A 27163-nucleotide genomic window follows, 5' to 3' on the forward strand; every position below is an offset into this window, starting at 1 on the left:
TCACGTGAAGACGTATCGCCACATGACGCTTTGTTCTTTCGTGGACAGGGGGCAAGGCAAAGCCCAACTGCGAAACGAACCCCCGCCGCGAACACTCGGGCAGGTTCCTCCCGACGACCTCGAGCCACCCTGTCCCACGGTCTCGGAGCCCAACACCACGTGACGCCGAGCCGCTCTTCCCCGGCGGCGAGCCCGGCATGGCCATGCTCCTACGCCGCCGCCTCCCGCTGCTCCGCCTCCTCCGGCAGCTGCACACTGAATCGGCGGCTTCGGCCTCCTCATCCTCCACGCTTCCCCCTCCTCTCCAGAAGCCTCACGCTGCCGCCTCGCCGTCCGTTGCGCCCGGATCACGCCGCCTAGGGTTTCTCAATGCCACGCCCCTTGCTTCTGCGCGTGGGGCGTCGGCATCGTTCTCCTCCGCCGCCTATCTTGCTATCGGCGCGGCCGCCGCGCTTGCGTCGCTTCCGGTGGCCTACGCAGACGGCAATGATCAGGTTGTGATCTTTGGCTTCTCTTCTACTCGAAATTCTGTGTTTTCCGGAGGATGATGTTGTCATGGCTTGAGCTTCGCTTGTGTTTACAGGGCCCGGTCGGTGCGGCTGTGAGTACTGATCCCACCGAGGGGGAGGATTTGGCCCGCAAGGAGAGAAAGAGGATAATGGAGCTCGCCCAGAGCCGAGGGATGCAGCGCGGGTCGTACCCGCAGTTTGATGTTGCAGTGAAGGGCCAAAAGGTTGTTCTTGTTCTTTCCCCAAATTTGTCTAGCCAGTGTTGAAAAATCGTCCCATTTTTGCTCCCATTTTCGTGAAATTGATTATCTGCAATCCATAACTAATGGTTTGCTGGAACCCCTAATGGTAGAAAGAAGAAATTTAGGAGGACTTGGAGCGAGTGGTAAATGTTGAAACAGGTGTGCTCATTTGAGTTAAGTATTGAGTGTCAGTACAACTACCAAGTACGTAGGAAGCTTTTGAAATTATGAATGGTTGCTATTAGAGCACAGCAGTAGATTGTTTTCTAGATACGGCATGCAATATGACTTTGAGTACCATGATTATATTTTTCCGATTTGGTTTGTTTCCGAACAGGTGGTTGTTAAATTCGACATGCCATCTACTTGCAATGTATCACACCTCATTGTTGATCTTGTAACACACATCGGACTTGAGGCAGAACAACATGGTGGTGGCTCGGAGGTGCTAGTGCGTGCTTGGGACAGGTTAGCAAATAAAGCCGTGTTTTTCTATCCCATCAGTATATTATACAATTACCTTTTGCTATTCATGGCAAGCACAAATCCCAAACAGAACAGTTCAGCTTTAATCTTCATCAACTGTTTGTGGAGATATATGCTATATGCATATTGATATTTTTTCTTGCTTCTGATAAAGCTCATGTCTAGGCCATGATTTCCTTCTGCTTATACTGGCATACTGTTTTGACCGACTGAAGAGGTTTCTATTACATGCTGCGATACTTCTTTGTTGGTGAATTCCCCGTCCATCAAAATCCTAATACCTGCACTTTTCTCCCTCTCTTTTCTCCTCAGTAGTGTACTAGTGTTTGGCCATGCTAGTAGGATAGGACAGTTGTGAGAACTGCATTACTTGTCTCCAATTGAATCTTTTTCTTGCAAATGGCCTTTGCAATTTGGTCCATTTTGTAGATATATTGCTTGCCTGGTTTTGCATATTTATACCAGTATAATGTGTGTTTAATCAAGTGCTTCTTTTCCAGTCCAGCTGCGCGACAAATCACATTGAACCCTCCCAAGAAGAATAGCACTGGAGATCTCTATGAAGATGGTCTCTGTATTTTAATATTTGAGCCACTTATTGGATCGGATTATTCTGTTAGTATTTTTCAATCCTTTGAAGACTGGAGTTCATCCTGCAATTTCTCATTATATCATAATTAATGTCATACCTGATCAATCTTTCAGGAAATTGAATTCATCAAGCGTGGGAGTTTTAGTTTGAAAGAACTTGAAGCCTTGATCAGTGCATTAAAAGTAGCTGGCGAAAAAGATGTTAAGGGGTCATCAGGGAAGGGCAAGAAAAACACACCGAGAAAAGGAAGTGGTCAGAGATCTAAACATATACCCTCTATGGAGAAAATTATATCTGATTTAGAGGCTATGGGAGTTAGAGTCTATGGATTCGATGAAACATCTAGTATTCCAATGGATGGTACTGTAATCTGGGAGAACCTTGCGGGATATGAACCTCAGAAAAGGTATGTGCAATCAGTTTGCCGTTTCTCCTTTTTCTTTACCAGGTGCTTAGTGTACAATGAGCGTTAGAATAACGGACAAATTCCCGATAGTCAAAATCAGCTGTGGTCTGCAGGGAAAAAAACTGAACATTTTTTTGAGAACAGGAAAGTTTAAACATTATCCATTTAAATATGTATTTACAGAAGCAGAAGTAACATTTTCTTGACACATTTTGATTGCTGAGTTTTGAAGATTTTAAACCGCAGCCAGTTGGGACATACTATTAGCCTTATAACTTAATAGATAAATGATTGTGTACTTCATTGTAGAATCATGGTCTTTAAACTTCAACATGTTTCCTCTTCCATTTTTAGGGAAATAGAGGATACCATACTTTTGGCTTTACAGAGTCCTGAAGTGTATGATGACATTGCTCGCGGTACGCGCTGCAAATTTGAGACAAACCGTCCTCGAGCTGTTTTGTTTGAAGGCCCACCTGGTGAGTTGCTGAGTCTGACTTTGATTTACTATGCCTAGAAAAAGAAGTTCTTGCAGTCCTCTTGTTCATGATGCTGAGAGCTGCGTTAGAAGAGAATTTCATTGCAGTTATTTCGCAATAAAGCTTAAGAATTTTGTTACACTGAATTTTTGTAAGAAGAAACCACAAGTGCTCCTTGCATGCAAAACCTGATGCTGGAAAACCCACATATTCTTTGTTACGTTCCACTGGCATGATTGCTTCTGCCCTCTGGCTTCTGTGTTCACACATTTACCAGTTACCACTCATCATTTTAGGGACGGGCAAGACATCTTCAGCTCGAGTTATTGCCAAACAAGCAGTAAGTAGTATATATTTTGGACTGTTTTCAATAAGTACTTCTGAAATATGGCTTCTATTTTATTCAATTAACATTTGATTTCGTTTCTATAAATTTATACCTGATGCCAAATATGATTTTAACAGAACTAATTTGTTGCTTGCTTGTCTCTTTTGCTAGGGAGTTCCACTACTATATGTGCCGCTTGAAGTTGTTATGTCAAAATATTATGGTGAAAGCGAGCGCCTGTTGGGATCTGTTTTTTCACTTGCAAACGATCTTCCTGATGGCGGCATTATATTCCTAGATGAGGTATATGTCTTCCTCTTTGAAGTGTACAACTATTTAAGGATACTCAAGTGCAATGTTTCCTTTTGTTGGGTATTATACTGTGAGTTTCTTGTTATTCTGAAGTTTCAATTTTATTTCAAAATATTCTGAAGTTTCAACTTACCTCTTTTTCATAATTTGGATATCCTTGTTATAGGTGGACTCTTTTGCTAGTGCTCGAGACAGCGAAATGCATGAAGTTACACGAAGAATCTTGTCAGTAATTCTGCGACAGGTAGGGTCCTTTGTTTCTTTTCCATTTAGGTTATCATAAACTGCTTCTATTAATATCTCCTGATATGCACATTTTGTGCAATTATTGATCGAGAAGAAACCAAAAAGAATTTTATTGTTCTGTTGGACTTTGTCAGTTACCTTACCTCCACAAGTCACTTGTGTCTGTTGACATCCACCTGCAAAGCCATTGTCGTTTTTTCGAAAAATTATCATCCATTGTGGCTCATTAGAAGCCATTCAAGCACCCGTTTATCACCTAGCAGTGGATAGTAATGTCACTGTTCCTTGCTGATTCGTGGTGTGATGGTGTGTTTAATTTGATGCCCTGCAGTTTCTAACATACAATGGAACATGGTTTCCCACTATGATGCTTATTGTTCTTGTGGACATGGTCTCTTACCATAATGCTTTTGTTGTTAGTTCCATACAGTACATCTTTCTATCATACTAAATATGTTTGTTTTGTGAAGATTGATGGATTTGAGCAAGATAGACGGGTGGTAGTTATTGCTGCAACAAATAGAAAGGAGGACCTCGATCCAGCTCTCATCAGGTGTAGTTTTCTACTGGCATGTCCTTTCTTGCAAGAAGTGTCGCAGTTCTTGTTCTCTAACAAAAGCTCTGTTGTGTTTCTTTTTCACCTTCTTTTTTACCTATTTCCTAAGAGGCAGATATATCAATGTCTGATAAGCTACTAATGAGCCAATAGTTCAACATTGAACTAAGAGTCTAAGATGCATTAGCATTCCGACCATTGTGATCATATTGCTAATACATATTATTTTAGTGAAAAGTACCCCTAACTTGTTTGTTTTTATGGTTGACATTTGCAGCCGTTTTGATTCAATCATCTGTTTTGGCTTGCCGGATCAGCAAACTCGTATGGAAATAGCTGCCCAGTATGCCAAGCACTTGACTAAATCTGAATTGCTCCAATTTTCGTCGGCCACTGAAGAGTAAGTACTAGGATTTTGAGCATAGGATTTACATGTTTATGTTACATTTTCAAGCTTATACTAGATAATTGGATAAGACTCTTAAATCATGATGGTTGATTACAGTTTTACAGATTCTTCTCTACCCATATTAGAATCTGTCCAGAAAACTCAGTTCTAGTTTCCAGCTATTTCTGGCTTTGTGCTTGACCAAATACTAAAGTTATGTGTTGAATGATCTGATTAAAAGACAGTAGAAAGAAATGGGATGTGCTGACAACTTGATGTCAAATTCAGAGGATTAATGCTTTACTATAGATCTGTACAGTAGTTCTATATCTCGCTTCTATATTGTTTTTCAATTTATATGTTCTTAGGCTTTTAACTTTTTAGCCATGGGAATTTATATTGTGGACTACCCCCTAAAATACTGTTATTTGCTAGAGAAAGTTCTTGCCCCTATAATGTGATGTCTACCATCCCACTAATTCCAAGGAACTTTACCTGTCTACTTGGTTGATTCAAAGGATCATTTGCCGAAGTCAGACTGCTACTCAAGCTGTTGAATAATAATTTGAGACATCTGCCCTGTTTGCAGTCATTCATTTGTGACTAGTTCTGAACTGAATGCAGGATGTCGGGAAGAGATATCAGGGATGTTTGCCAACAAGCTGAAAGACACTGGGCGTCAAAGGTATGTAAATTGGTCTGCAGAATTTTCGTTTTTCCTTATGATGCTTTCTATTATTAGTGTTCCACCTTGTCATTTTTATATTATTTTATAGTTAATAAGGGGACAAGTTCCAAAAGATGAGAAGGGGGAGCCGAGTCTTCCTCCAATCGATGAATATGTTTCCTGTGCTGAACAGAGGCGAAAGTCCTGGCCTGATAGAACGAGATGGACATCCAGGTCCCCTGCCCTTAAGTTAGCATGAGGAATATACTTTCTTCACTGTGCCCCTTACATTACATAGTACGAAATGCAGTTGAAATGAAAATGTATGTAGGCTTTGCTAAACATTTTTTTTTCTTGCGGAGATGCTAATACTTAGGAAATGGGTATCCAAATTTTGATATCAGCACACCTGAAAGTTTGGAGAGTTGTGCTAGTAAAGGGTAAATGTTTCTTGCATTATCTTTCTAGACTGATGTACATAGATTATCAGCACACACGAATATCGTGCCAAGTGCCAAAACCATCTTTTAACATGAATGCTTCGTAGAAATTAATGGTGTTTTTGGCCTTCTTATTGTATTCTATCGTGGAGAAAATTTCTAACCGCAGCTCCCAAATTATTTCGAAATCTACGGGAGGTGTGTGTGTTTCTTGTGTGCACACAAGACACAAAAAATATATTCCATGGATCTGACGATCCGTCCGGTGCCATGAGCGAGGACACAGCAACGGAGCACCCCCACTGTCCCACACTAATCACCAGAAAGCTACCGCCTACCGGCCACTGACTTAAACACCACATTAGGTGACCGACATGCAATCCGAATGATCCAGCGTTCCTCGGTGCACCCAACCGTATACAATTTTCCTCCATCCTGCAACCAGCCCTCTGCCTCTACTCCCCTCCGCAGTCGGTAGCACATTGGAGGAGTTACACGTCCTGCGCGAGTGGTACAGCCCACTTGCGGAGGCGACGCCACCGGCCGCCCGGCCGGAACAGACGAAGACGACGGCGACGTCCGGCTACGTGCTACGAACAGCGACGGCGACGGCTCTGTCCTCCGCGCGAGCTAGCCTCCACTGCCCGGTCCCCGGCCCGGCACATGATGAGCGGCGGCACTAGCGTGCCAAATCCCCAATGATGCCCTCGCCTCGCCACGATTTGGCGAAAGACCGGGCCGGCACGCCGCTGTCCCCGCCACACGCGCGCCCGCGGAATGTGCAGCGCCATCGAAAGAAACGGCCCATCCGACCGGGAAAACCCGCGCCACCGCCGCGCGTCCCGGCCGGCGAGGGCGGGGCGGGCGGAGGGAGGGCTGGAGCACGCGTCCGCGGTCACCCATCCGTCGTCCGCGACGGGTTGCGCACGGCACGCTCGTGGGGTTGGGTTTGGTTGGCTCGTCCGTGTAGCGGGCGCGTCCCGGTCGCCGCGCGGACGACATCCGCGTCCACCGCCACCGCGCTTCTCCTCCAGGCCGCACCGGATCCGCGGTGGTGCCCACGGCATCGAAATGCACCCGGTCGCAGCTGGGCTCCGCGCCGGGTGCTCGACTCGGCCCGCCCCACCGCCGTGCGGAGCCGGACGTTCCAGAGCTCCAGATGCGCGGCGATCTTTCTCCGTTGTCCTGCTCTGGCCGCAGGCAGTACAGGCGGCGTGGCGTCGTGGGTGCGCGTCCGGGCCCGGCCGGGCTGGTGGCGGTCCGAGCTACGAGCTCGCGTCATTGATCGCTCGAGACCAAGGAGAGGGTCACGGGCGGCGACGGCAAGAGCCTTCAACCCGTCGCGCCCTTGTCACGGAGTGGTGAAAGAGCGCACGAGTACATTAAAGTGCTTGCCCGCCTGGTTCCTGATTCCTGAACGTATTGAATCCGAATTTACTACCGCGTACCGTGTAGTAAACAGGGTAGCATGCCTGGCCCTAGTTGGATGGTCACCTAGGTCTGCCTGCCTGCAAAAGGCTCACCTTAAACCGGTAACTTTTTTTTCCTAAATTTTCAGTATTCTCAGTACAAATTTGGAGGTGATGTGAGCAAGTACACAGTCATACCAACAAGAGGGGACCATTTTAACCCGGACGCCAGGTAAATACAGAAACCTGTCTAATATTAGAGCTCATATTGGCGTTGCATTTTTACTGTGTAGTAAATATTACTAGATCGACAAAAATTTGGTTAAGCTGTCTCTCACACACTGACGTGCTAGTAAAGAGGAGTAAAAGGGTACTGCTAGTACTTAATCAGCTCTCAGCTCATTGAGTTGGGAGCAAGCAAAGGTCTCACGCTTACTCAGCACTAAGATACGCCGTTAATTGAGCTTGTCCTGCACAGGCCAAGTAAAGTTCCCGGAGTGCTGAAGAAACCAAGACTTTTGTGCCTTTCTGGTTGGTGTCGCTAGGTCACTACTAGCTCATCTTCCGCATCACCAAAAGGATGTCAAAAACTGACTCTTCTTTCGACGGGCCCCTAATCTCTCTTCGTACGCATATTAGGTGAGAGGAGCACGCACCAACCTACCTACTGCGCCAAGGACTTCACCTCCATAACCTCCCATTAGCTCACCTAAGATCGAAAGTGAGATCATCAGATCAGTATCAGTACGTTCCTGTCCTAATGATCCATGTTCTGCGTTACTTGATCGATTAATGGAGCCAGTAGCTTGCGCTCTTACAATGCAAGTATGTGTTTTTTCTGGACAGTTCTTCTGCACCACCTACATACCACGGTTATCTTCATCAACTCTAGTTACGCAGGATACTGGATACAGGATACATGACGATGAACAGTGAACAATGAGTCAGTGATCGCTCGCTACCTACACGAACGAAGAGCGACGGCACAGCACATGAGCACAGTGCCTTCAGTCTCCATGTATGTCAGTTCAGCAGCTTCGGTTGAGAGAAGGCTGTCACGAGTACGATGTGTCCAGAGCTTTACGAATGTGCACGCATCCTAAGCTCCAGGCGACGCCGTATAGGATCGCTGGCTGAACCTTGGATTCTACGGCCGGCGAAGCAGGAAGCAGCAAAGCGAAACACTGGCAGGAAGGAGGAGAGTCAAGAGTGTCCTTTGTCTCAGCTCAGGCCGTAACACCTGGACCGACAGAGCATTGCTTTGCTCCTAAGCGTGTCGCCTAGCAAGGGTTGTTAGAACCCTAGACAGCTCCACATCTCAATAATTCGCAATCATCGACGACTCGGTTTCAATTTTCTTTTTAATTTTCTACGCGCGACAACCATGAAAAAAACAAAACACAGCTGCTTTTGACTAATTTACACGCTAAAAATCCAAGGACAGGTGCCGCAGGATCACGGACGCCGCCGGCCAACGGAATGGATGTTCCCAACGCTTCCCGTGGTCCAGCGTGCATCGTGGATACTATCAAAACCCACGAGAGCATGGACAAAACGAGTTGATTTCCGGACCAACCTGCGCCTCGTCGCAGCCCATTAAGGGCATGTTTGGTTCTGCCTAACTAAAATTTAATCCCATTACATCGAATACTAACTAAAAATATTATAATTACAAAACTAATTGCATAAATCGAAGCTAATTCGCTGCACGAATCCATTAAACCTAATTACTCTATGTTTTGACCATGTTATGATACAGTAAATATGTGCTAATGATGAATTAATTAGATTTAATAGAATTATCTCGTGAATCAGCATCGATTTATGCAAATAGTTTTAATAGTTTTATAGTTAGCTCATTTTTAACCCCTCTATTTGACATTCGATATGATCCGGGCTAAAATTACCCGCAGGAAACCGATGAGACCTCTCCTAAAATCTGCTGCGATTTCTTGAAATTTACAGCGGAAAGATAAAAAGAAGGGCGCCCCCCGATCCCAACTGGCCTCGGCGTGGAGGAGCGCCGTGGCAGTGGCAGTGGCAGGGGTGGTGTGATGATCGCTAGGGGATTTTTTGTTTTCCCGGGTCCGAGAAAGCGAGCACATGGCCAGCGTGACGGGTGGGAAGCAGGCACCCATGATTGTGCCGCGGCGCATGTGCTCATTCTAATCCGGAGCGGCGCGTAGATGTAATCTAACCCAAGTACTGTACCCAGCGCTAGCTTTTCTCCTTCGTCCCCCAGCTCTGAGCGGCTCCCCTCCTCTGCGACATGGCGTTCCATTGGGCAGGCCTTCCAATGCCAGGACCGGGGGCACCACACCATCAAAGCTAGCCACATGCCACCGGCCTGCCGGGGACGGCGGTGCGCCTGTGTGGCCTGTGGGACAGCGAGCGCCACCAAACAAGCGTCCGCGGTCAGAGCTGTCACTGGCTTATTGAGTGGCATGGCAGTGGCAGCCCTCTCGCTGACAATGCCCCCCATGCGTGAAGTCCAAACGCACCGAGCCATTTGGCACTCGACGGTTGACGCCTGCTCCTGCATTTCCCTTTACTACTTTGTGTCGATGTCCTGAGATCTTGCACCGTGCAGTGCATGGAACACGAGCTGATTTCCTAGGCAGCGGCATAAGAGTTTCCTGTAATTTTAACCGAGCTTTTTGTGCATGGTGCATGGTGCATGGCGGTGGATTTACTTACAGCTTATTCTTTTTTCTTTTGCGAGGATACTTACAGCTTATTCGTGTTTGTTCCTGAGTACATGGTATTTCCAAACGGCAAGGGAATCTAAAAAAGCTGTGTGTGTAGTGAGCATTTAAGCCAAGGAACGCTGGAACGGTGGTCCTCGTGTTGATGCCGGCGTATATAAAGCGCATTCCTTTCTTTCAGCGCCCTCACGTGATGTACCATGCGGTGGTTAGTTAACGCTGTTTTTTTTATGGAGTGGCAACCGCAGATGAGCAGTGGTCTCTCTCTCTTGGAACCCAATCTATTCTGCAGTTTGAAGAGCCAAAGAGCTCTAATCTCCGGCAACCGTCTGCGTTAAGCTAGGTGGGGAGATGTACCTGTATCCATGCTTGCATTGTCAGTAGAGCTTTTCAAGGCACAACTAGGCATGTTTACCTTATGATTGATAAGGCTTGTTTGCTTCTGAGGACTAGAAGGAAATCACATGAAACAATTCGATTCCGTAGAGATAAACTTTTACTGCCAAATTCTGCGCTGTACACGTAGGAGAGTTGCTACCTCACATATTAGTTTGTCCAAGTGAATTCTGGGAGCTTCTTCTTGTACCAAACTCTTTTATCATCTCACCCCGAGACAACTAACACCAAATTGCTGTTGGACCTGAGGTTGTTCATTCATATCGATCTCCTGGCCGCACTGGGAAATGTCTCTTTATTTGGAGGCCAGCATCCAAGTGGCGTCCCTTGAACCTCTGCCTAGATTCACCTATCAGCACACACAGGCCAGTGCAGTGGACGTGGATCCCATGCGATTCAATGCGATCCACTGATCTTGGCACTTGCCCATTGCTACTAAGCCGTGCGTGCATGTAGCATCGAGCAATGACCAAGCTTTTGTTGCGATCCTTTCAGAGAGCATGAAACAAAATGCTTGTATACGCACACCTGATTGATTTTGACGAAATCCTGAGCACCTTTTTCTTAAAAAAAAAATCGGCATGCGCACGCATGCCTCTCCATCATATATCTTAACGCTCCTTAATTTCGCTGAAACCGACCGGTGCACGAATTGTCAGTGCCAGGTCGCGCTGAGCAGTGCCCGAGCTGATCGATACCCATGGAGGATGCACAGCGCATGCGCGGATCGGCGGACGCATGGAAGTAGGGAACACCCCGTCCCACGCGTAAACGTCCCAAGCAAAAGAGGCGGCCTCGGTCACATGCGCCGCGCCCGCGAGAGGGGTGCGCAGCGGCAACGGCACATGCGCCGGCGCCAGTGCCTCTCCTTGTCCTGGGCTCGCCGTGCGTCTCATCTCATCCCGATGCAGAGAACGCAGGCGGTGGCCTCAGGGTCGCACAGTTGTGTGGTGCGCCATGGGCGCGGCCGCGCCTTGATGCCGATTTGGACGCGCGGTATCGTCTGGGCTCCGCCGGGTCATTCATCGGCTGGAGGTTGACGCTGGATCAGGAGCTATTCAGGTCATGGGCATATATTCCACCCGCTGATCGACGGCAACCTGCCAGGTGCCGAGAATCTGACAGTCACGCGCGCGTCTTGATGGTTCTCTACACAGTCTGTACCTCCTCTGACCCTCTCCCTGTTGTTGTTGAAAGAAGCAGCGCCATGTGAAATAATGGAGGTCGAATCAGTAATCACGGACGAAGACACGAAGTGCATGGCAGTTATCCAGCTCAATCTTCTCTAGGCTGTACTACACTACAGTACTACACCACCACCACCTCGATCATCCCATCCCCATGTGGTGTCGTCCCATGGAATATCACGTGAGCTCTTGCCTGCTTGAGCATTGTTGCGTACGGAATGACTAGGGGGAAGAAGTGCGAAGTGATAAAAGAACTTGCAGTGTTTCAACATAAGAAAAAAAATGCTGCTACGTTTGCCGAGGTAGAAGCTTGGCAGGTCATTTTCTTTCAGCTCCCTCCACCCTCCAGAGAACGTACGACGATAACCTTTCTTCCACCTGTTATACGATCCGGGCACATGTACACCGATCAGTTCATTTTTTCGCAGCTTTAAAGCGGGCGTTCGGAAGACGATTTCTTCGTAGAGCTTTTGTTGCCGCATACTGGCGTACGTACAACACAAAGCCAGTGCCGCTTCCTCTCTTTTCTCCGCCTCGCTAGCTTTGACGAAGGCCAGCTCCGCGCTCCGGCTTTGCGCAAAGCCAAAGCTGGCACGCATGCAGCGGCGTGCCATCACGTGCCGGCCTCCCGGTTCGTCCATCCGCGGCCAGCTCGGCCGCCGCTCCACCCGGCAGGCCTGCTTCTCTCGCCCGGCCGCAACGCGTCCTCCGGGGACCGGCACCGGCACGGCAATGACGACGCCGGCCGGGCGGCAAGCAGACCGGCCACCGCCGCGCGCGGCGCACCAGCTCGGCAGCTCTACTCACCAGTAACCAGCCACCAGCCACCTAGCCCCAGTCCCTCGCCCGTCGCGCGCGCTGAAACGGCAGCCTTTCCTTTTTCACCGCGCCCGCGAAGCTAGCTGCCGGCAGCGCCGTCCGGTCGGTTGGTTCGGCTGCGTCACTGCGCTGCGTGCATGACGAGCGGGGAATTACTGTTCCTCCTCCTCCTCCGTGTAGAGCAGTGGTGAAGTAGCGTGGCATTAATGTACAGCCGTGGTGGGATGTAAATCCCCGGTAGGTTGGTTGGTGACACATGTAAAGCACCCAAGTCCGTAATCCTAACGGACCAGCGATGCGCGTGTTGGCGCACTGCTGCCAGGCTGCCAGCAGCCGCAGAGAGGGGGGAAAAAACAGATCCTCGGAAATTACCAGGGAGGAATTACAGCGGGAACGGGTAATTAAGTGTTGCTCAATATAGGATTTTTGCTGTACCTGCCCTATTTGCCATGGAGGATCTCAATTAGTAGAGATCCTCTGTGCCTTGTGCGTCGGGGGACCAGACCAGGGTGGCCCCGAAAATTCCCCCTCAAATTGTCAGACCATAAACACCTCCTGATTCTACCGGTCTATTTTGTCGCACCCTCTCTGTGGACTGTAGTTTCTTTATGGGCTCCCAGGTACAAATCAGGCCTAGAACACCCTCAAATTACAGATTTGGTGAATGCGTCTAAACTGCTTGTGGCGTCATGAGCTGGCTGGCATTTTCCCAACCCCTTGCGTTTTCCAACCTAATCGGATTCCTGCATCATAAAGCCTCTGGTTCGGTCCAGAAACCAAATCACTAGTTCGATTAATATGCCTTATTGTAATCAGCAGCATTACAACTAGTAACACAGTAATCCATTCTAGGGTCGTCGTGTGCCCAGCTACTGGTAAATACCTGTAGCAAGCAGATCCCTTTCTCCCAGCTTCTCTGATGAAGAAATGGAGGTTGTGGTATCGTTTGGTCGTGTCAACTACCAAAAGACGCACCACGCAGGGAGACGTTATTAGGCTATTCCCAGCAGGTACGGTATGTCACCTTATTCCGATTATGCGATCGAATTGTTACTGTTGTGTCACCCAGCGGCTGTCCCATGTACGATCCCAGAATCCGAGCGATCTCTTTCGACTCCTATTTCCGCACCTCCTCTCTCCTGTTCGGATCTCAACTGCCGGTCCGTGTCTCGCCCCTGCCCAGTTCCAGATCGCGCGGGAAGCAAACGGCCGCCTCGGCGGGGGAGCCAGCTGCAGTGCTATTTCGGGAATCTGCTGGAGGCACGATGCGGAGATGGAAGCGGAATAAGTGGGCCCAATACCAATTCGATCGGTATTTCCCGATCCGAACCCGCTCGCTACTGGGAACAGCCTTAGGGTCGCAAATAAGTCGAGTACGGCATTAGTATTTATTGTCCTTTTTTATGGCTAACCTGATTCTACATACAGACGCTCAAAGCTGCTGCTGAGCTCCACCATGTCAGTCAGATAATAAAGGGGAAAAAGGGAAAAGTTAAAAAGCAAGAAAACAAAAGGGAAGCGCATAAATAAACGCGCAGTAGCAGAACCGACTCGCCTACCCCCGACCCGGCACCGGCACCTATTAGAGAGAGATCACCACTTCACGCGCCAGTAGCCAGGCAGCTTCCATGCCACTCCGGCCCGGCGCACGCCAATAACTAGCCGAGCGACAACACGGCGGTGCCGCCCGTGCCTCGCGCGCCAGCCATGGGCACCGCAGCGCGGCGCGAGCCGCTGAAGCAGCGCGTCAACCGCTGCCTCCTCAAGCTCGCCGACCGCGACACCGAGGCCATGGCGGCCGCCGAGCTCGAGACCATCGCGCGCTCGCTGGGCCCGGACGAGCTCCCGGCCTTCGTCTCGGCGGTCTCGGACGCGCGCCCAACCGACAAGACCCCGCTCCGCCGCCACGCGCTCCGCGCCCTGGCGCTCGTCGCGGCGTCCCACCCGCGCGACGCCGTGGCCCCGCTCGTCCCGCGCATCCTCGCCGCCGCGCTCCGCCGCGTGCGCGACCAGGACTCCTCCGTCCGCGCCGCGCTCGTCGACACAGCGCGCGCCGCTGCGGCGGCCTCGGCCTCCGCGTCCGCCGCGCTGAGGCCCCTCACGGACGCGCTCCTCCACGAGCAGGACCAGTGCGCGCAGCTGGCGGCCGCGCTCGCCACGGCCGCCGCCGTCGAGGCGTCCGCCCTCACCGCCGACCTCGTTTGCTACCTCCACAAGCTCCAACCGCGCCTCCTTAAGTTGCTCCGCAGCAATGCCTTCAAGGCCAAGCCCGCGCTCATCACCCTCATCGGCGCCTCCGCGGTTATGGGCGGCGATGCCGAAGTCACCGCCTCCATTCCGTGCCTCCGCGATGCAATCGGTAGTGATGATTGGGCCGCGAGGAAGGCCGCGGCGGAGGCGCTTGCCGCATTGGCCTTAGAACACACGGATCTTCTCACGACCTACAAATCCTCTTGCGTTACCTTCTTCGAGGCCAGAAAGTTTGACAAGGTCGGTCGCCAATTTGGTTCCGATCTTATTGATGCCATCTTTTTTTTTTTAGATCTGACTATGGGAGCTGAGTTTTATGATGGGCCAATGCAGGTCAAGATTGTGCGGGAGTCGATGAACAGGATGATCGAGGCGTGGAAGGAGATCCCGGATGCTGAAGAGGACGAGTGCTCCTCGGCTGCGCCACCAGCGTCGCAGTCACAACGAAGATCTTCTCTTACAGGTGAAGGATCATTCTCTTTTGTAGCTTTATAGTTGCTACTTGTGCTACTAATTCTGCATGGACAGATCTGTTAAATTTATTTTTGTACCCTGCAAGAGGTATAAGAGCCATATAAATTCTTGTGCGTTGCGAGTAGTAACGAACCGTATTAAAGGGGCTCTTTCTGTAGAGGAAGATTCTATTGTAATTTGCTAATAAAAAATTTGAATAGTAGTTCAAGCGATGCATCTATTTCTTTTGACATATTATCTTGTAACAATCAGGGAGTGTAAGCGACGGGCGATATCCAGCTGCTTCACTGGGCTCAAACTCAGTTCCATCAGCAACAAGGAGGAGCAGATTGCCTGTGAGCAGATCATCTCCGCCTGATGTGTCACCCAGTGCCACCAAAACCAATAGTCCTTCATCAATCAGGAACAAGAAGCTGTCGCCGCATTCATACCACAAAGGGCGCCAAGCAAAGAACTGTGACTATAAAGTTGTGATTGCTGTTGCTCCGGATGCTACCCCAATCAAAATGGTGACAGAGGAGAAGCTTCTCAAAGGAGGCAATGTGAGAGACAGACTGGAGGCAAGGAGGGCACTCTTCCAAGGCAGCGAGGATAAGTCGGCCAAGCTGGCTGGACTTAAAACAGGATCACGAGTTGTTCCATACGAGGGCGGTGGTGATTTGGAAGAGATTTCAGAAGTTGAGGGTGGATCAGAAAGATTTGCAGTTCACAAAGATGAGAGCTTGTCAGAAATAAGGACACAGTTGCTTCAGATTGAAAACCAGCAAAGCAGTTTACTAGATCTTCTCCAGGTAATTTTCCTTTGTTCTGTTTTTTTTGGTATTTTGCAGTTCCGTTGTGTGGCTTATAAGGCTTGTAGCTATTAAACACTTCTCCAGAAATAAATAACTATAAACGTCTCTGCTGATTACTAAACTACCAGAAAAAAATATCTGTAAGTTAGTCCATGCTGGGAGTTGTTGGTTTCTGAATACTCGGGCGCAACATCTATGTTTATTGCAAGAAGAGGGTAATGTTAGCTGTTGTTTCAGGAAATAGTGGAAAGGGACTGCTGCTGAAAAATGCTATTAACATCTTTTTTTAAAAAAATGCTGTTAACATCCAGCATCGACTTCTCAGTATCAGTGACATGTAGGGTCAGATTTGAACATGATATCTGCAAGTCAAGACATTGTCATATACATATAGCAGCACATGTCATGTTGCTTTCCAAGTTCCCCACGTAACATGACATTGCTAAATGTAAACTATACACTGATTTTAGTAGTGACATGAAGGCATGCATGTTATCATCTTGCTGATTTACATGCACCTGTCATGGTGCAATCAATGTTTTAAATCATAATTCATATTATAAGGCATATAGGTATTAGCACTGTGGGCATTATGAATACTTTGTCATGTAGCGACCTTCTGACACCTCCCATTTGTTGGAAGCACACCTGAAATTTATTATTTCTTTTGTTTACCAGAAATTTATGGGGAAGTCTGAAAATGGCATGAATTCTTTGGAGACAAGGGTGCATGGGCTGGAGATGGCTTTGGACGAGATCTCTCGTGATTTGGCCTTCTCTTCAGGAAGGATGTCAAACAGGGAGCCTGATGTGAAGACGTGCTGCATTCTGAGCCCAAAATTCTGGAGAAGGCATGGTGGCGGTAGGTCTTCCTCCAGGTTTTCTGCCTCCGACCCAGCAAACAGCTCAGAGGAGAGCAGAACTTCTTACAAATGGGAGAGGCAGAAGTTCGGGCTTCAGGGTGGATTTGTCACCAACCCATTAGCCGAGCCAAACATTTCATCTGTAGGGAAAACAATGGTTACTCAAGAAGGCAGGAGGAAGGATACAACTTTACAAAAGTGAAGGTAATTATTTTTTAACTTAAAACTCTAATAGTCTTTCTCAAGATAGTTCAGTTGATGCGCCAGATACAGTTGTTAAGACAATAAGATACCCCCAAATATTAGACTACTGTAGTTAGAAGCTGATAATAACAATGCAGCAAAAAGGTGGTACTTTTCATACATAATAATGCATTGATATTCTATATTCTCATTGTTATCTTGAAGAATCTTTCTCTTTTAAGGCCGGTAGGGCTTCCCTCTCATTTCCCACCAACCTACATTTAAATTTCCACTATATTTTGCATGACATAATTTCCTTCTGCTCAACTACTTGGCACCTAATATCATCATAATTTACTCAGGGTGGGTGGGTTAGGCATGATGAAGACATTCTGTTTGAAGGGTCATGGAGGCGGCTGGAGTTCCCTTTTCAGCTTTTCCGCTGCGACCTTGTTTTGAAGGAATTTGCACTGTAATTTCCGGAAGCCTTTCCTCCATCAGAGATGAAAGAACGGTGTTGTACACGTGAACGATGGAGTTCTATGGGAGCCACTCCAAAGCTTAAACTCTAGAGTACTATGCTAAACCACAAAGCTGGACTCCTTGAGGTGGATCATCAGTGAGGGCGTGAGGCTTCTTGATCATACAGCCTTGTTTGAGACTGAAGCAACGGCGCCCTGGAGACTGCAGTGCGCTCAGTTTGGCATGAGAACAACAGCTGCTGTGTTTTGTCCCATCATACAGTACTTCGAGAAACAGCTAGCTTTGTAATAGAACGTAATCGCAATGTACCATCATCCTACGGAACTATGGACGCGTCTTGTACATAGGTCGTATAAAGCGCTTGTGTGCTGTGCTTACCATGCTTTCCAGTGTGCGCTGACTGTGAATCTGTGCGTCGACCTCGAATGCTTGATCTTGATGGTGCGGCCAATAAGCTGCCTGACAGCCACAGCTATGGCTAAGGGAGAAATTCCACTGCCCCAATTGCTTGCCGTGGTCAGTATTCACCGTAACAAGGCTACGAGCCTACAATTGTCAGACGAACCAGCTTAAGCCATGGAGCCATGGACTCACTGGTAGCCTACTATACAACTGACCAGGGACAACGTCACAACTGGGACGATCTGGCCTGTCCGTACGGCCCAAGAAGGCATGGAATTTGCAAAACGACCGCATGGATCGGCCCATGATCTGCGAATTGCGATGCACAAACAAAACAAGGATACAGGAGAAAAGAAAAGGAGTACCCACCTGCAGAAGGAAAACGTGTACTGTACAACTGAGACTGGTTCAAAATTTCAAAATTCAGTTGTCTTTTTTTGGAGTGACGGGGATGATCTCCCCTGTCCGTATGCTTTGTTGCAAGAGGAGTACAGGACCAACAGGTTCCAGCGTTTTACAACACATAATCCACCAGCAAAGAGCCTCGCCCCAGCCTCAAAACATTACAGGTCTCAAGACAGAGACACCTGCTAGTCATCAGTCATCCCCAATGCTCAACTTACCTACCTACATCACCCTCCAAAGCAAGCACGCGTCAACTATACTCTTCCCAACAGAACCTGTGGCCGAGGCCTCCCGCATCACCAGCAGCAGACCTGGTGGTCGCTTGGAGCCACCGGCATTGCAGCTGCATCTCTCTCTCTCTCTGTTTTTTTTTAGCGAACTGCAGGTCTGCAGCTGCATCTCATTTGCTCACGTCAGCCATCAGGAGTCAGGAGGCATTCCAGGCAAGCAGCTGACTCGTCTCGTCGACAGCAAACTTTCAGAGTCCAACACCCTGCCCATGTACCACCTGTCGCGGTGACGCATGGGTCGTCGCCCGTCGGAACGCCGGCAGCGCCACTACAACAGCGCGGTGCTGCAACGCCGGCGAGGGCTGCTGGGCTGCTGCACGGGCGCGCCGCGCCGCGGATAACCGAAGCCAAAACCACCAACCGTCAGTCCGTCACGGACTCACGTGGCGCGCCAGCTTTCCGCGCGCCAATGCGCTATCGCGCTCGCGCCGCTCCTCCACGTGCCGGGCCCCATAAAACAAGATCCCATTTTCCTTTCAAAAAAAAAATAAAACAAGATCCCATCGAGACGCGCGCCCGCCGCGACGACGAGCCGAACTGCGCAAAAACCCTCCAAATCCGACGGCCACCTCAAATCCGCACGCGCACCGCGGGCCAGCCCCGCTCCCCCTTCGGCTCAGCCGCGCGCGTCAGCCGCTCAAATTTCAAACGGCCGGAAGGGAGAGACCCTGACGGCTCACGCTTCCCACGCCGAGCCGATCTCGAGCGAAACGGCCGGCCGGAGCCGCACGGGAGCGTAGAAATTTTGAAACGCGGGCGAGGCCGCCTCCGCCGCGCCAAATCGAGTCCCTCCAGATCCCACTCGACGGCCGCGCCTCCCCCTTCCCTCCCGCTCCCGCACAGATCCATCCACCTATAATACTTCCAGGAATTCCCTCCCCCCTCGCCCCTCCCTCCCCGAGACCCGCACCACGCGACCACAAATCCTGCGGAATCCCCTCGCGTGGATCGGCGATGTCCATGGCGATGGCGGCGTCCTCCTCTTCCGTCGCCGAGGTGGCCGCGGCTGCGGCTGCAGCGGCGGCGATGGAGTCTGCTTTGCCGCAGCAGCAGCAGGAGGAGGAGGCGCGGCCGCGGCCGATGCTCGCGGGGGGCGCCAAGAGCCGCCACCACGCCTACAGCCGCAAGGAGAAGTCGCTCGGCCTCCTCTGCTCCAAGTGAGCCCCTCGCAGCCTCAGCGCATTTGGGGATTCGCAATCTCCTGAGCTGTTGTCTATCTCTGCTGTTCTGACCAAATTTTTCGTGCTGGTTCTAGCTTCGTGGTTCTGTACAACCGAGACGACGTGGAGTCCATCGGGCTGGACGAAGCGGCCAAGAGCCTCGGCGTGGAGAGGCGCCGGATCTACGACATTGTCAACGTGCTCGAGAGCGTCGGGGTTAGTTCCTTCTTCTGCTTTTCTTGGGCACAATGCTGTACGGTCTGTATGGGTGTGGTCCTAGACTTCTAGTTCTGACTCAACTTCCCCTTGTGAGAAGATTCTTGTGAGGAAGGCCAAGAATCGCTACACCTGGATAGGTTTCGACGGTGTCCCAATGGCTTTGCGAGAGCTCAAGGTTTGCGTCTAGTCCCCCGTGTGATGTTCCTATCAAGAACTGTAGATCTCATCCATGTATCTGAGCCGTGATTTCTGTTCTCTTGTTCTTGTCAGGAGAGGGCGTTAAGAGAGAAGTCTGGTCTGGCTCCTCTGCAAACTGAGCAGCAATCTGCTTCCACTGTACTATTTCTTATCGACCCCTTCCATTTGAAGCGATGTATCTGCTTCTGGCCCACAAACTGTAGTTCCCAAGTGAAGTGTTTCTTCTCCTATGTCCTTTTGTGAAGGTGTCTGACGACGAAGATGATGATAAGCTGGGCAATCCAGATGGTGATATCGAAAATGAGAAACTGAGTCAGACTGTGGACAATCCTTCTGACAAACCTGGTGCACCCCGTTGCCGGCTTAGATCTGGTACATTGATATTTCCTTCACGTTTTTAGCTCGTGGTGTTTCATTCTGTCTGCCAGGCTCAGGATTTTGATTGTTACAATTTCAGATCATAGGAAAGAGAAATCGCTTGGGTTGCTCACACAGAATTTCGTGAAGCTCTTCCTCACCATGGAGGTGAGTAATTCTTAATATCTGTATTTCTGCCTGAAAATTCATGCCACATCAGTTCATCTATATGAATTCTATATTTGGAGCAGGTCGATACGGTCTCACTTGACGAAGCTGCTAAGCTGCTCCTTGGAGAAGGCCACGAGGAGACCAACATGAGAAGTTAGTACTTCGCCCTCCATTTCTAAACATGCAGTACCACCACCATGACTAATAAAAATAATTTAATCTTTTAATTCATTGGTAATGCAGCTAAAGTTCGGAGGTTATATGACATTGCCAATGTGCTGTCTTCATTGAATCTGATTGAGAAGGTAGACTTTCGATGCTTGCTAATGATTAAGTTGCAAGATTATGGTAGCAGCTGTTTCTAACTTCCATTCTTAAACTGCGGATTCCAGATACAGCAAGGGGACTCGAGAAAGCCTGCATTCCGATGGTTGGGTAGGGCAGCGAGACCAAATGCAGAAAATGCTGTCACAGTTGCTGTACCCCCACCAGGGAAGACTGTATCTAACAAAAGAGCATTTGGGACTGATATAACTAACATTGGCGTGCATAGAAGCAATCAAGATTCGAGTATACAGAAGAAAGCGAAACTGGCACAGAGTGGTGGTGACATCTTGAAGAACTGCAAATCAGTTGTGCAGAGTCGGCTTGGACAGGGTAAAAAGAGTGGTTTTGTTTATGGTCCTTTCCACCCTGCTGGTGCAAGGAAACATGAACTTGATGGTGGTAATAAACCTGGGCAAAGGGAGAGGGCTGAAGACTGGGAGAGCCTTTCTGACTCATTTCGACCACAGTACCAGAACCAAGGTGTGTTCAATACTTCTTTATCCTTGTTTTGTTCCTTACATGGAATTAGAGTTTGTTTATGCTTCTTAAGTATTAGAATCTTGTTTCCATCTAGTTCATTTTGTTTAGTCTAGAAGTATGAGTATAGTAGTAGTGTGAATTGGTGCTGTCCTATGGGTAACCACCGAGGCACTGACCCTCTTTAGCTCGATTACACCAATTCGCACCCCCCACGTATAGCATGTATCTGCAGCTGTAGTTTTATATAATTAGGCTTTTGAAAAAGCTAATAATGGCATCTGATGTGCTTGACACAGAATCCTCTCTTTGGCTGTCTTGTCCCTAATGAACTAGAGGTCCCAGCAGGCTCCAGCCAAGACAAATAATGTCACTTGCCAATAGTCCATCATGACCATTTGACATTTGTTAGCATGTTTATGCAAAATCTAACGTTAGAAGTCTGAAGTTGGACTGGAATAGTTGCTAGACACAGAATGCTCTCAGCTATATGTTACACTCAGAATTTTCCACATTTTTCTGTTACACTCAGAATTTTCCACATTTTTTATGAATGCAGCACTCGGTGATCTTTTTGCCCATTACGTCGAAGCGTGGAAGACATGGTATTCTGAATTTGCTCAAGGCAGCAACATCATGCAACAACACTTCGGCCAGTCTGCTGTTAACCATTTTTTGTAGGAAAGTTATAGGCTCAAGCACTGTAGTTGTTAGTGCACGCTTGAGAATTTGACCTGTACAATCTGTTAAAAGGTGGAGAAAACAAAGACATGACTTGGTAGCTTGGCCTAAGGTTCATTGTATTTACTCAATGCAGGATGTCTTTAGGCCATTTCAGGCAGAAAACGAGATTGAAACACATCATTACTACCTCACCTCTGGGTTCTCTTTTGTCAATTTTTGCTGTTTATGTGCTTACCTATGTGGGTTCTAAAACTTTCTGACTTTGTGTCACTGATTGTGCTGCGGAAACTTCTAAGAATGTGGTATATCTTTTGCATATCTGTCTGGGGATAGCTGATTGTACTCATTCCAATTCAGATATCTTTTTTGTTGTGATCTTAATTCAGTTGCCACAGTTCAGATGCTACAAAGTACAAAACAAAGAATCTCTCCTGGACTGGCCTGTGTCCAGATGATGCAAAGACAGCCGGTCCAATCGTCTTGCCTGGATGATCACAATTCCGGGGTTACCTGAAACCCTTGCCTATATTATACATTACTACCTGAAAGCGATTGATGCTGACCAGTTCATGCAAAAAAAAAGGAGATGGGGTTTATAATTTTGCGCAAATAGATCTGACCAAAATAGTGCATAGCTCTGTCACTATCGTGCGCTAAGATGTTTTGACCCACCCAGCGCCGAAAAAAAGGCTAGGAAAAGGATGGTTGATGTGGACAAATTGTTCCGAGTGATTGGCCCCTCGCCGTTGCTTGGGTTGTGTCGAATTAAAATGTTTAGTTGGCTACTTGCCTTTGCTTTGGCTGCCTAATAATCTAACCAAATATTCCCCAACGTCATCGAAAGCAACACTCTATCCAACAACCAATTCATCATCAGTACCTGGATTATGGAAGTCATCCCAACTACAAAGCTGTTCCCTTGGCTACGATATAACTTCAACTTTGAGCATACCACTTTGGCACCATCAAGCTGAACTGCTTTGGCCCTAAGTAAATTTCAGATCTTGGTGGATTAAGAAAGTTATAATCTGTTTGCAGCCGCTTGCCCGCATGTGCTATTTTTTTTTTGCCGTGACATTTTTATAGAAAAAACTGTCGGGCTCCAACCATAATTCTGCCAGCCGAGCAATATTTTATAATCGTCCACTTAGCGGGGCATCAGGTACTATACGAGAGTGATATTAAAAGGCTCATCGGATGCGCTTGTTCTCTTCAAATAAAATCCTGTTGTCAATTGTCGTCTGATCGATTGTCAACCAAACTCGCGGAACCAATTAAATTACAGCACCGCGCACGTCTATCTCCGGTCCGCGCCGCCAGCCCGCCAAGCCCAGCCGCGGCAGGCCGAACAAATGCCAACCAACCCCCTTTCATAAGAACGCAACAACTCCACGAATAATAAAAATCTCTTCGTCTATCTCCTCCCTCCCTCCCTCCCTTCCACCCCCACCCACCCCACCTCGCCGCCTCCACCCGAAACCCTAGCGGATCGTCGCCATGGCCGCGGCCGCGCTCCTCCGCCGCCTCCCCGCCGCGCGGGCCCCGGCCACGGCCTTCATGGCGGCGCGCCCGATCTCCGACTCCACGGCCGCGCTCACCATCGAGACATCCGTCCCCTTCACCTCCCACCTCGTCGACCCGCCCTCCCGCGACGTCACCACCACCCCGGCCGAGCTCATGACCTTCTTCCGCGACATGTCCGTTATGCGCCGCATGGAGATCGCGGCGGACTCCCTCTACAAGGCCAAGCTCATCCGCGGTTTCTGCCACCTCTACGACGGCCAGGAGGCCGTCGCCGTCGGCATGGAGGCCGCCATCACCCGCTCCGACTCCATCATCACCGCCTACCGCGACCACTGCACCTACCTCGCCCGCGGAGGGGATCTCGTCTCCGCCTTCGCCGAGCTCATGGGCCGCGAGGCCGGCTGCTCCCGCGGCAAGGGCGGATCCATGCACTTCTATAAGAAGGATGCCAATTTCTACGGCGGGCACGGCATCGTCGGCGCGCAGGTGCCCCTCGGATGCGGTCTCGCCTTCGCGCAGAAGTACAAGAAGGAGGACACCGCTACGTTCGCGCTCTATGGTGACGGTGCGGCTAACCAGGGACAGCTCTTTGAGGCGCTCAACATTTCGGCCCTTTGGAAGCTGCCCGCCATATTGGTTTGCGAGAACAACCATTGTGAGTTCGTGCATCAATTCTGAGAATCGGGATTACATCGTGACAAATCTGATTGTTCATCTGATGTGACCTGGTCTGGTTTTGATTTCTGTTGTGTAGATGGCATGGGAACAGCGGAGTGGAGGGCAGCAAAGAGCCCTGCCTACTACAAGCGTGGTGACTATGTGCCTGGATTGAAGGTGATTTCGAATAATTCTTGTGTTTGTTCATGTGGTATCTGAATTTATAAGAGTGAACTGATAACATGAACTTGATTTCTGATTCGCTTGATTGCTTATGGTCGTTTTTAGATGGAGCATTTGACTCTATTGATTCTCTGCGTGGTACCCTTTATTTGCTGAAGTAGGTTTTCCTTGATCAAAAGATACAGCAGAGTTAGGATGGCATTTCTGCTTATGCTAGCTCTTCCAGTCTCTTCAATTGTTTATTCTAACAACCTAACATCAATTTTAGTTTGACCTGAGTAAATATAGTTGCAGGTGGAAGCTATAGTGTTCCCTTAAGTGTAAAATGCATTTTGTATCAATTTATATAACTATAAAATGTTGATGTATGCCCCCCCCCCCCCTATTTTGAGTCCTGCTCTGACTGTAGGGGGATGGCTCAAGTTTGGATTTCATGTTGATGTTACCTATTTTTTGCTATTAACAAAACTAAATTATATTCGGTGCAGGTTGATGGAATGGATGTTCTTGCTGTGAAGCAAGCCTGCAAATTTGCAAAGGATCATGCTGTTGCCAATGGACCAATTGTGAGTAGGATGAATCTTTGCTTCTTTCTGCTATTTGGATGCACACCATGTAGGATAACTGTTAGGGGCTTCGGGTCAGGCTTGGCTGTTTTGATGTTGCTAGACCATAATTAACTCGGTAGCCCTGCATCCACCTTTATTATGCTTGGAAAACATAATGTTTATACAGAATGCAGGCATATGGATACGGTATCTTTTCAAAGATATCCCCTCACTAGCTTATTATTTTTTTGATGATACCGGAAAAATTATCTGCAATACTCCGGCTAATTTATAGTTCACTGGTACTGGCTTTGCTATTGTTGAATCTACCCATATGCTCACGTTTGTCTATGTACAGTAACAATTCCAACAATGCAGGGTTTAATTAAAAAAATTATACTAAAGAAATTATATGCAAATAAAACAACAATTCATGTGGGCCATGTTTCAAGTCATTAATTACCAAACTCATATGAGTGTTATGATTTCTGATCAAAGCTGCTGTAGAATTGACCTTGTTCACCTGTGAAATATGAAAATAACTATATTGCGATGTTAGTGTTGTTGGCTTGTTGCCCTAGCTCCTAGGGGCTAGGAAAATCTATCCTGACTAGGCCGTCAAGTGCATGAGGCACTGATTTGCCTTGCGCCTGGAGCTTTTGTTATGCTAACCTATAGTTGAGATAAGTGCATATTCTCAAGTGTTGTTTATGATAACTGGCAGGCATATTTGTGTGCCCATAATTATTTCATTTCACATGCTGAATGATGGTGTTACTAAAACTCCCTTATTTATGTATTTAGGTTCTTGAGATGGATACCTACAGGTACCATGGCCACTCTATGTCAGATCCTGGAAGCACTTACCGCACCAGGGATGAGATTTCAGGTGTAAGACAGGTAAAGATATTTGGATCTTTCAATTTGGAATTGAAGTCATGCTATAGTGAATTTCAACTAACTGTGTTACAATATAATCAGGAGCGTGACCCAATTGAGAGGGTAAGAAAGTTGATCTTTGCTCACGATCTGGCAACTCCTGCTGAGCTCAAGGTACGGGAATAAGGATGTTTTTATAAGGGCAATAATAAATAGCAAAACGTTATTTCAATCAGTTCATGATCTAGTTTTTAACATGATTATTATCTCAGGATATGGAGAAAGAAATCAGGAAACAAGTTGATGACGCCATTGCTAAAGCAAAGGTCCCATTGCATTCAGATATGCTTTTGTAGTTTTCTTGCTTCAAATTGTTTATGCTTACCACTGCATATGCTCTTGTCTATATCTACAGGAAAGTTCTATGCCTGGCACTTCTGAGCTCTTCACAAATGTTTATAAGAAGGGCTTTGGTGTGGAGGTAAGAAGTTGTCAAATCTGTTTCATCTAGATACTTTTAACAAAAAGTAATCTCATTTGAAGTGCATAACACCTAACTTGCATTTGCAACATCAACAGAGCCTTTTGTCCCAAGCAAGTTTGTGTAGGTTATAACACCAGCTTACATTTCTTAGCCTGAAATTAGCTGCATTCACTTAACTATGTTTGCATTTGAAATATTTTGCTGAGAGTATGTCTCTTTTGGGAACTACTACAACTACCTCCAGTCACAAAAACTTGCTGTTTCTGACAGGCATAGCCTTGAAATGCAACCTTGATCACTAATTTTGATTGTGTAATATTACTATGAATGTGCATCGTGTTTCCATTATGAATATTTAAAAGATGTTAATAGTCAAAATTTTAAAATTTTGGCTGAAGGTATGCTGTATGCCCATGTTTGCAGTTTTTATGACCAGAAATTGGTACCATTAGTCCCATTATATTAGTAGTGCTTATTCCTATTTTTCCAAGAAACTCAACAAGTGTGTGGACGGGTGGGTTTTGTTTTATCAGTTGATGCTATCATCATACTCCCAACTACAAATTGCACTTTGATCATATGGTGCCAGTTTTGACCTATCTCTGTCTGTGCAGTCATTTGGGCCAGACAGGAAGGAGTTGAGAGCTACCCTTCCGTAGGCTGGCAACAAGATGGGGCATTAGCCGCAATATGATATGATAGCCGGGAGAAATAAATGTTGACGAAGAAGACCCCTCAAGCATTGCTCGAATTTTTTGTTGGGAAAGGAACCTGTATAGAGATGCGTTGTCAGGAGGATCAGCTTCTTTGTTTTGCTTCATTTTTTTTTTCCATTTCCAATTCAGTTTAACTGCTGCTGGCTGGCTTCTTATTGAAGCTAGAAATTTGGCCCGCAAATTGGTCCGTTCCAATGAAAATGAAACCCAGGTTGGGGGATATAATTTGCTCACGTCTGTCATCTTACGCTTGGGACTAACTTGCCCA

The 27163-nt window shown here is 48.0% G+C and overlaps 4 protein-coding genes across 6 annotated transcripts; all 4 read left to right on the forward strand.

The window, feature by feature from the left end:
* Positions 1-46: 46 nt before the first annotated feature.
* On the forward strand, positions 47-5765 carry LOC112902424 (protein MSP1). Of its 3 annotated transcripts, none has more exons than XM_025971498.1 (13): positions 47-494; positions 584-733; positions 1089-1219; positions 1738-1852; positions 1943-2235; positions 2590-2714; positions 3011-3054; positions 3214-3345; positions 3521-3598; positions 4071-4153; positions 4434-4556; positions 5169-5229; positions 5321-5765. In XM_025971498.1, exons 1-13 carry the CDS (start codon positions 198-200, stop codon positions 5468-5470), a joined length of 1782 nt encoding a protein of 593 aa, XP_025827283.1. In that variant the 5' UTR covers positions 47-197; the 3' UTR covers positions 5471-5765. The 3 variants fall into 3 exon arrangements, with proteins under 3 accessions (XP_025827283.1, XP_025827300.1, XP_025827290.1); XM_025971515.1 differs by lacking the exon at positions 47-494 and adding an exon at positions 862-910 and having other exon boundaries at positions 634-733; XM_025971505.1 differs by lacking the exon at positions 47-494 and adding an exon at positions 862-955 and having other exon boundaries at positions 690-733.
* Positions 5766-13793: 8028 nt separating this feature from the next.
* On the forward strand, positions 13794-17596 carry LOC112878007 (TORTIFOLIA1-like protein 3). The gene is made up of 5 exons (XM_025942389.1): positions 13794-14657; positions 14751-14880; positions 15144-15682; positions 16364-16752; positions 17094-17596. Exons 1-4 carry the CDS (start codon positions 13875-13877, stop codon positions 16748-16750), a joined length of 1839 nt encoding a protein of 612 aa, XP_025798174.1. The 5' UTR covers positions 13794-13874; the 3' UTR covers positions 16751-16752; positions 17094-17596.
* A 1681-nt stretch (positions 17597-19277) lies between these two features.
* LOC112875458 (E2F transcription factor-like E2FE) lies at positions 19278-22095 on the forward strand. The gene is made up of 10 exons (XM_025939323.1): positions 19278-19468; positions 19567-19687; positions 19788-19865; positions 19961-20026; positions 20134-20260; positions 20346-20413; positions 20497-20569; positions 20660-20721; positions 20809-21223; positions 21780-22095. Exons 1-10 carry the CDS (start codon positions 19278-19280, stop codon positions 21899-21901), a joined length of 1323 nt encoding a protein of 440 aa, XP_025795108.1. The 3' UTR covers positions 21902-22095.
* A 1226-nt stretch (positions 22096-23321) lies between these two features.
* Positions 23322-27128, forward strand: LOC112902698 (pyruvate dehydrogenase E1 component subunit alpha-1, mitochondrial). The gene is made up of 8 exons (XM_025971870.1): positions 23322-24083; positions 24183-24262; positions 24757-24834; positions 25621-25716; positions 25798-25869; positions 25968-26021; positions 26111-26176; positions 26794-27128. Exons 1-8 carry the CDS (start codon positions 23402-23404, stop codon positions 26836-26838), a joined length of 1173 nt encoding a protein of 390 aa, XP_025827655.1. The 5' UTR covers positions 23322-23401; the 3' UTR covers positions 26839-27128.
* Positions 27129-27163: the final 35 nt, after the last annotated feature.

The sequence above is a fragment of the Panicum hallii genome, chromosome 1 (genome assembly GCF_002211085.1).
Source record: "Panicum hallii strain FIL2 chromosome 1, PHallii_v3.1, whole genome shotgun sequence".
Taxonomy (NCBI): domain Eukaryota; kingdom Viridiplantae; phylum Streptophyta; class Magnoliopsida; order Poales; family Poaceae; genus Panicum; species Panicum hallii.

Excerpts from the sequence above, each read along its gene's own strand:
- LOC112875458 (XM_025939323.1), top strand. The coding sequence starts at position 19,278 with ATGGCGGCGTCCTCCTCTTCCGTCGCCGAGGTGGCCGCGGCTGCGGCT. Across the intron at positions 20,570-20,659 it reads CGAGGAGACCAACATGAGAA|CTAAAGTTCGGAGGTTATAT; the intron begins GTTAGTACTTCG and ends TTGGTAATGCAG. Across the intron at positions 21,224-21,779 it reads ACCACAGTACCAGAACCAAG|CACTCGGTGATCTTTTTGCC; the intron begins GTGTGTTCAATA and ends TTATGAATGCAG.
- LOC112878007 (XM_025942389.1), top strand. The coding sequence starts at position 13,875 with ATGGGCACCGCAGCGCGGCGCGAGCCGCTGAAGCAGCGCGTCAACCGC. Across the intron at positions 14,658-14,750 it reads AGGCCAGAAAGTTTGACAAG|GTCAAGATTGTGCGGGAGTC; the intron begins GTCGGTCGCCAA and ends GGGCCAATGCAG. Across the intron at positions 14,881-15,143 it reads ACGAAGATCTTCTCTTACAG|GGAGTGTAAGCGACGGGCGA; the intron begins GTGAAGGATCAT and ends TGTAACAATCAG.
- LOC112902424 (XM_025971498.1), top strand. The coding sequence starts at position 198 with ATGGCCATGCTCCTACGCCGCCGCCTCCCGCTGCTCCGCCTCCTCCGG. Across the intron at positions 1,853-1,942 it reads TTATTGGATCGGATTATTCT|GAAATTGAATTCATCAAGCG; the intron begins GTTAGTATTTTT and ends TCAATCTTTCAG. Across the intron at positions 3,599-4,070 it reads TGTCAGTAATTCTGCGACAG|ATTGATGGATTTGAGCAAGA; the intron begins GTAGGGTCCTTT and ends TGTTTTGTGAAG.
- LOC112902698 (XM_025971870.1), top strand. The coding sequence starts at position 23,402 with ATGGCCGCGGCCGCGCTCCTCCGCCGCCTCCCCGCCGCGCGGGCCCCG. Across the intron at positions 25,717-25,797 it reads AGATTTCAGGTGTAAGACAG|GAGCGTGACCCAATTGAGAG; the intron begins GTAAAGATATTT and ends CAATATAATCAG. Across the intron at positions 26,177-26,793 it reads AGAAGGGCTTTGGTGTGGAG|TCATTTGGGCCAGACAGGAA; the intron begins GTAAGAAGTTGT and ends CTGTCTGTGCAG.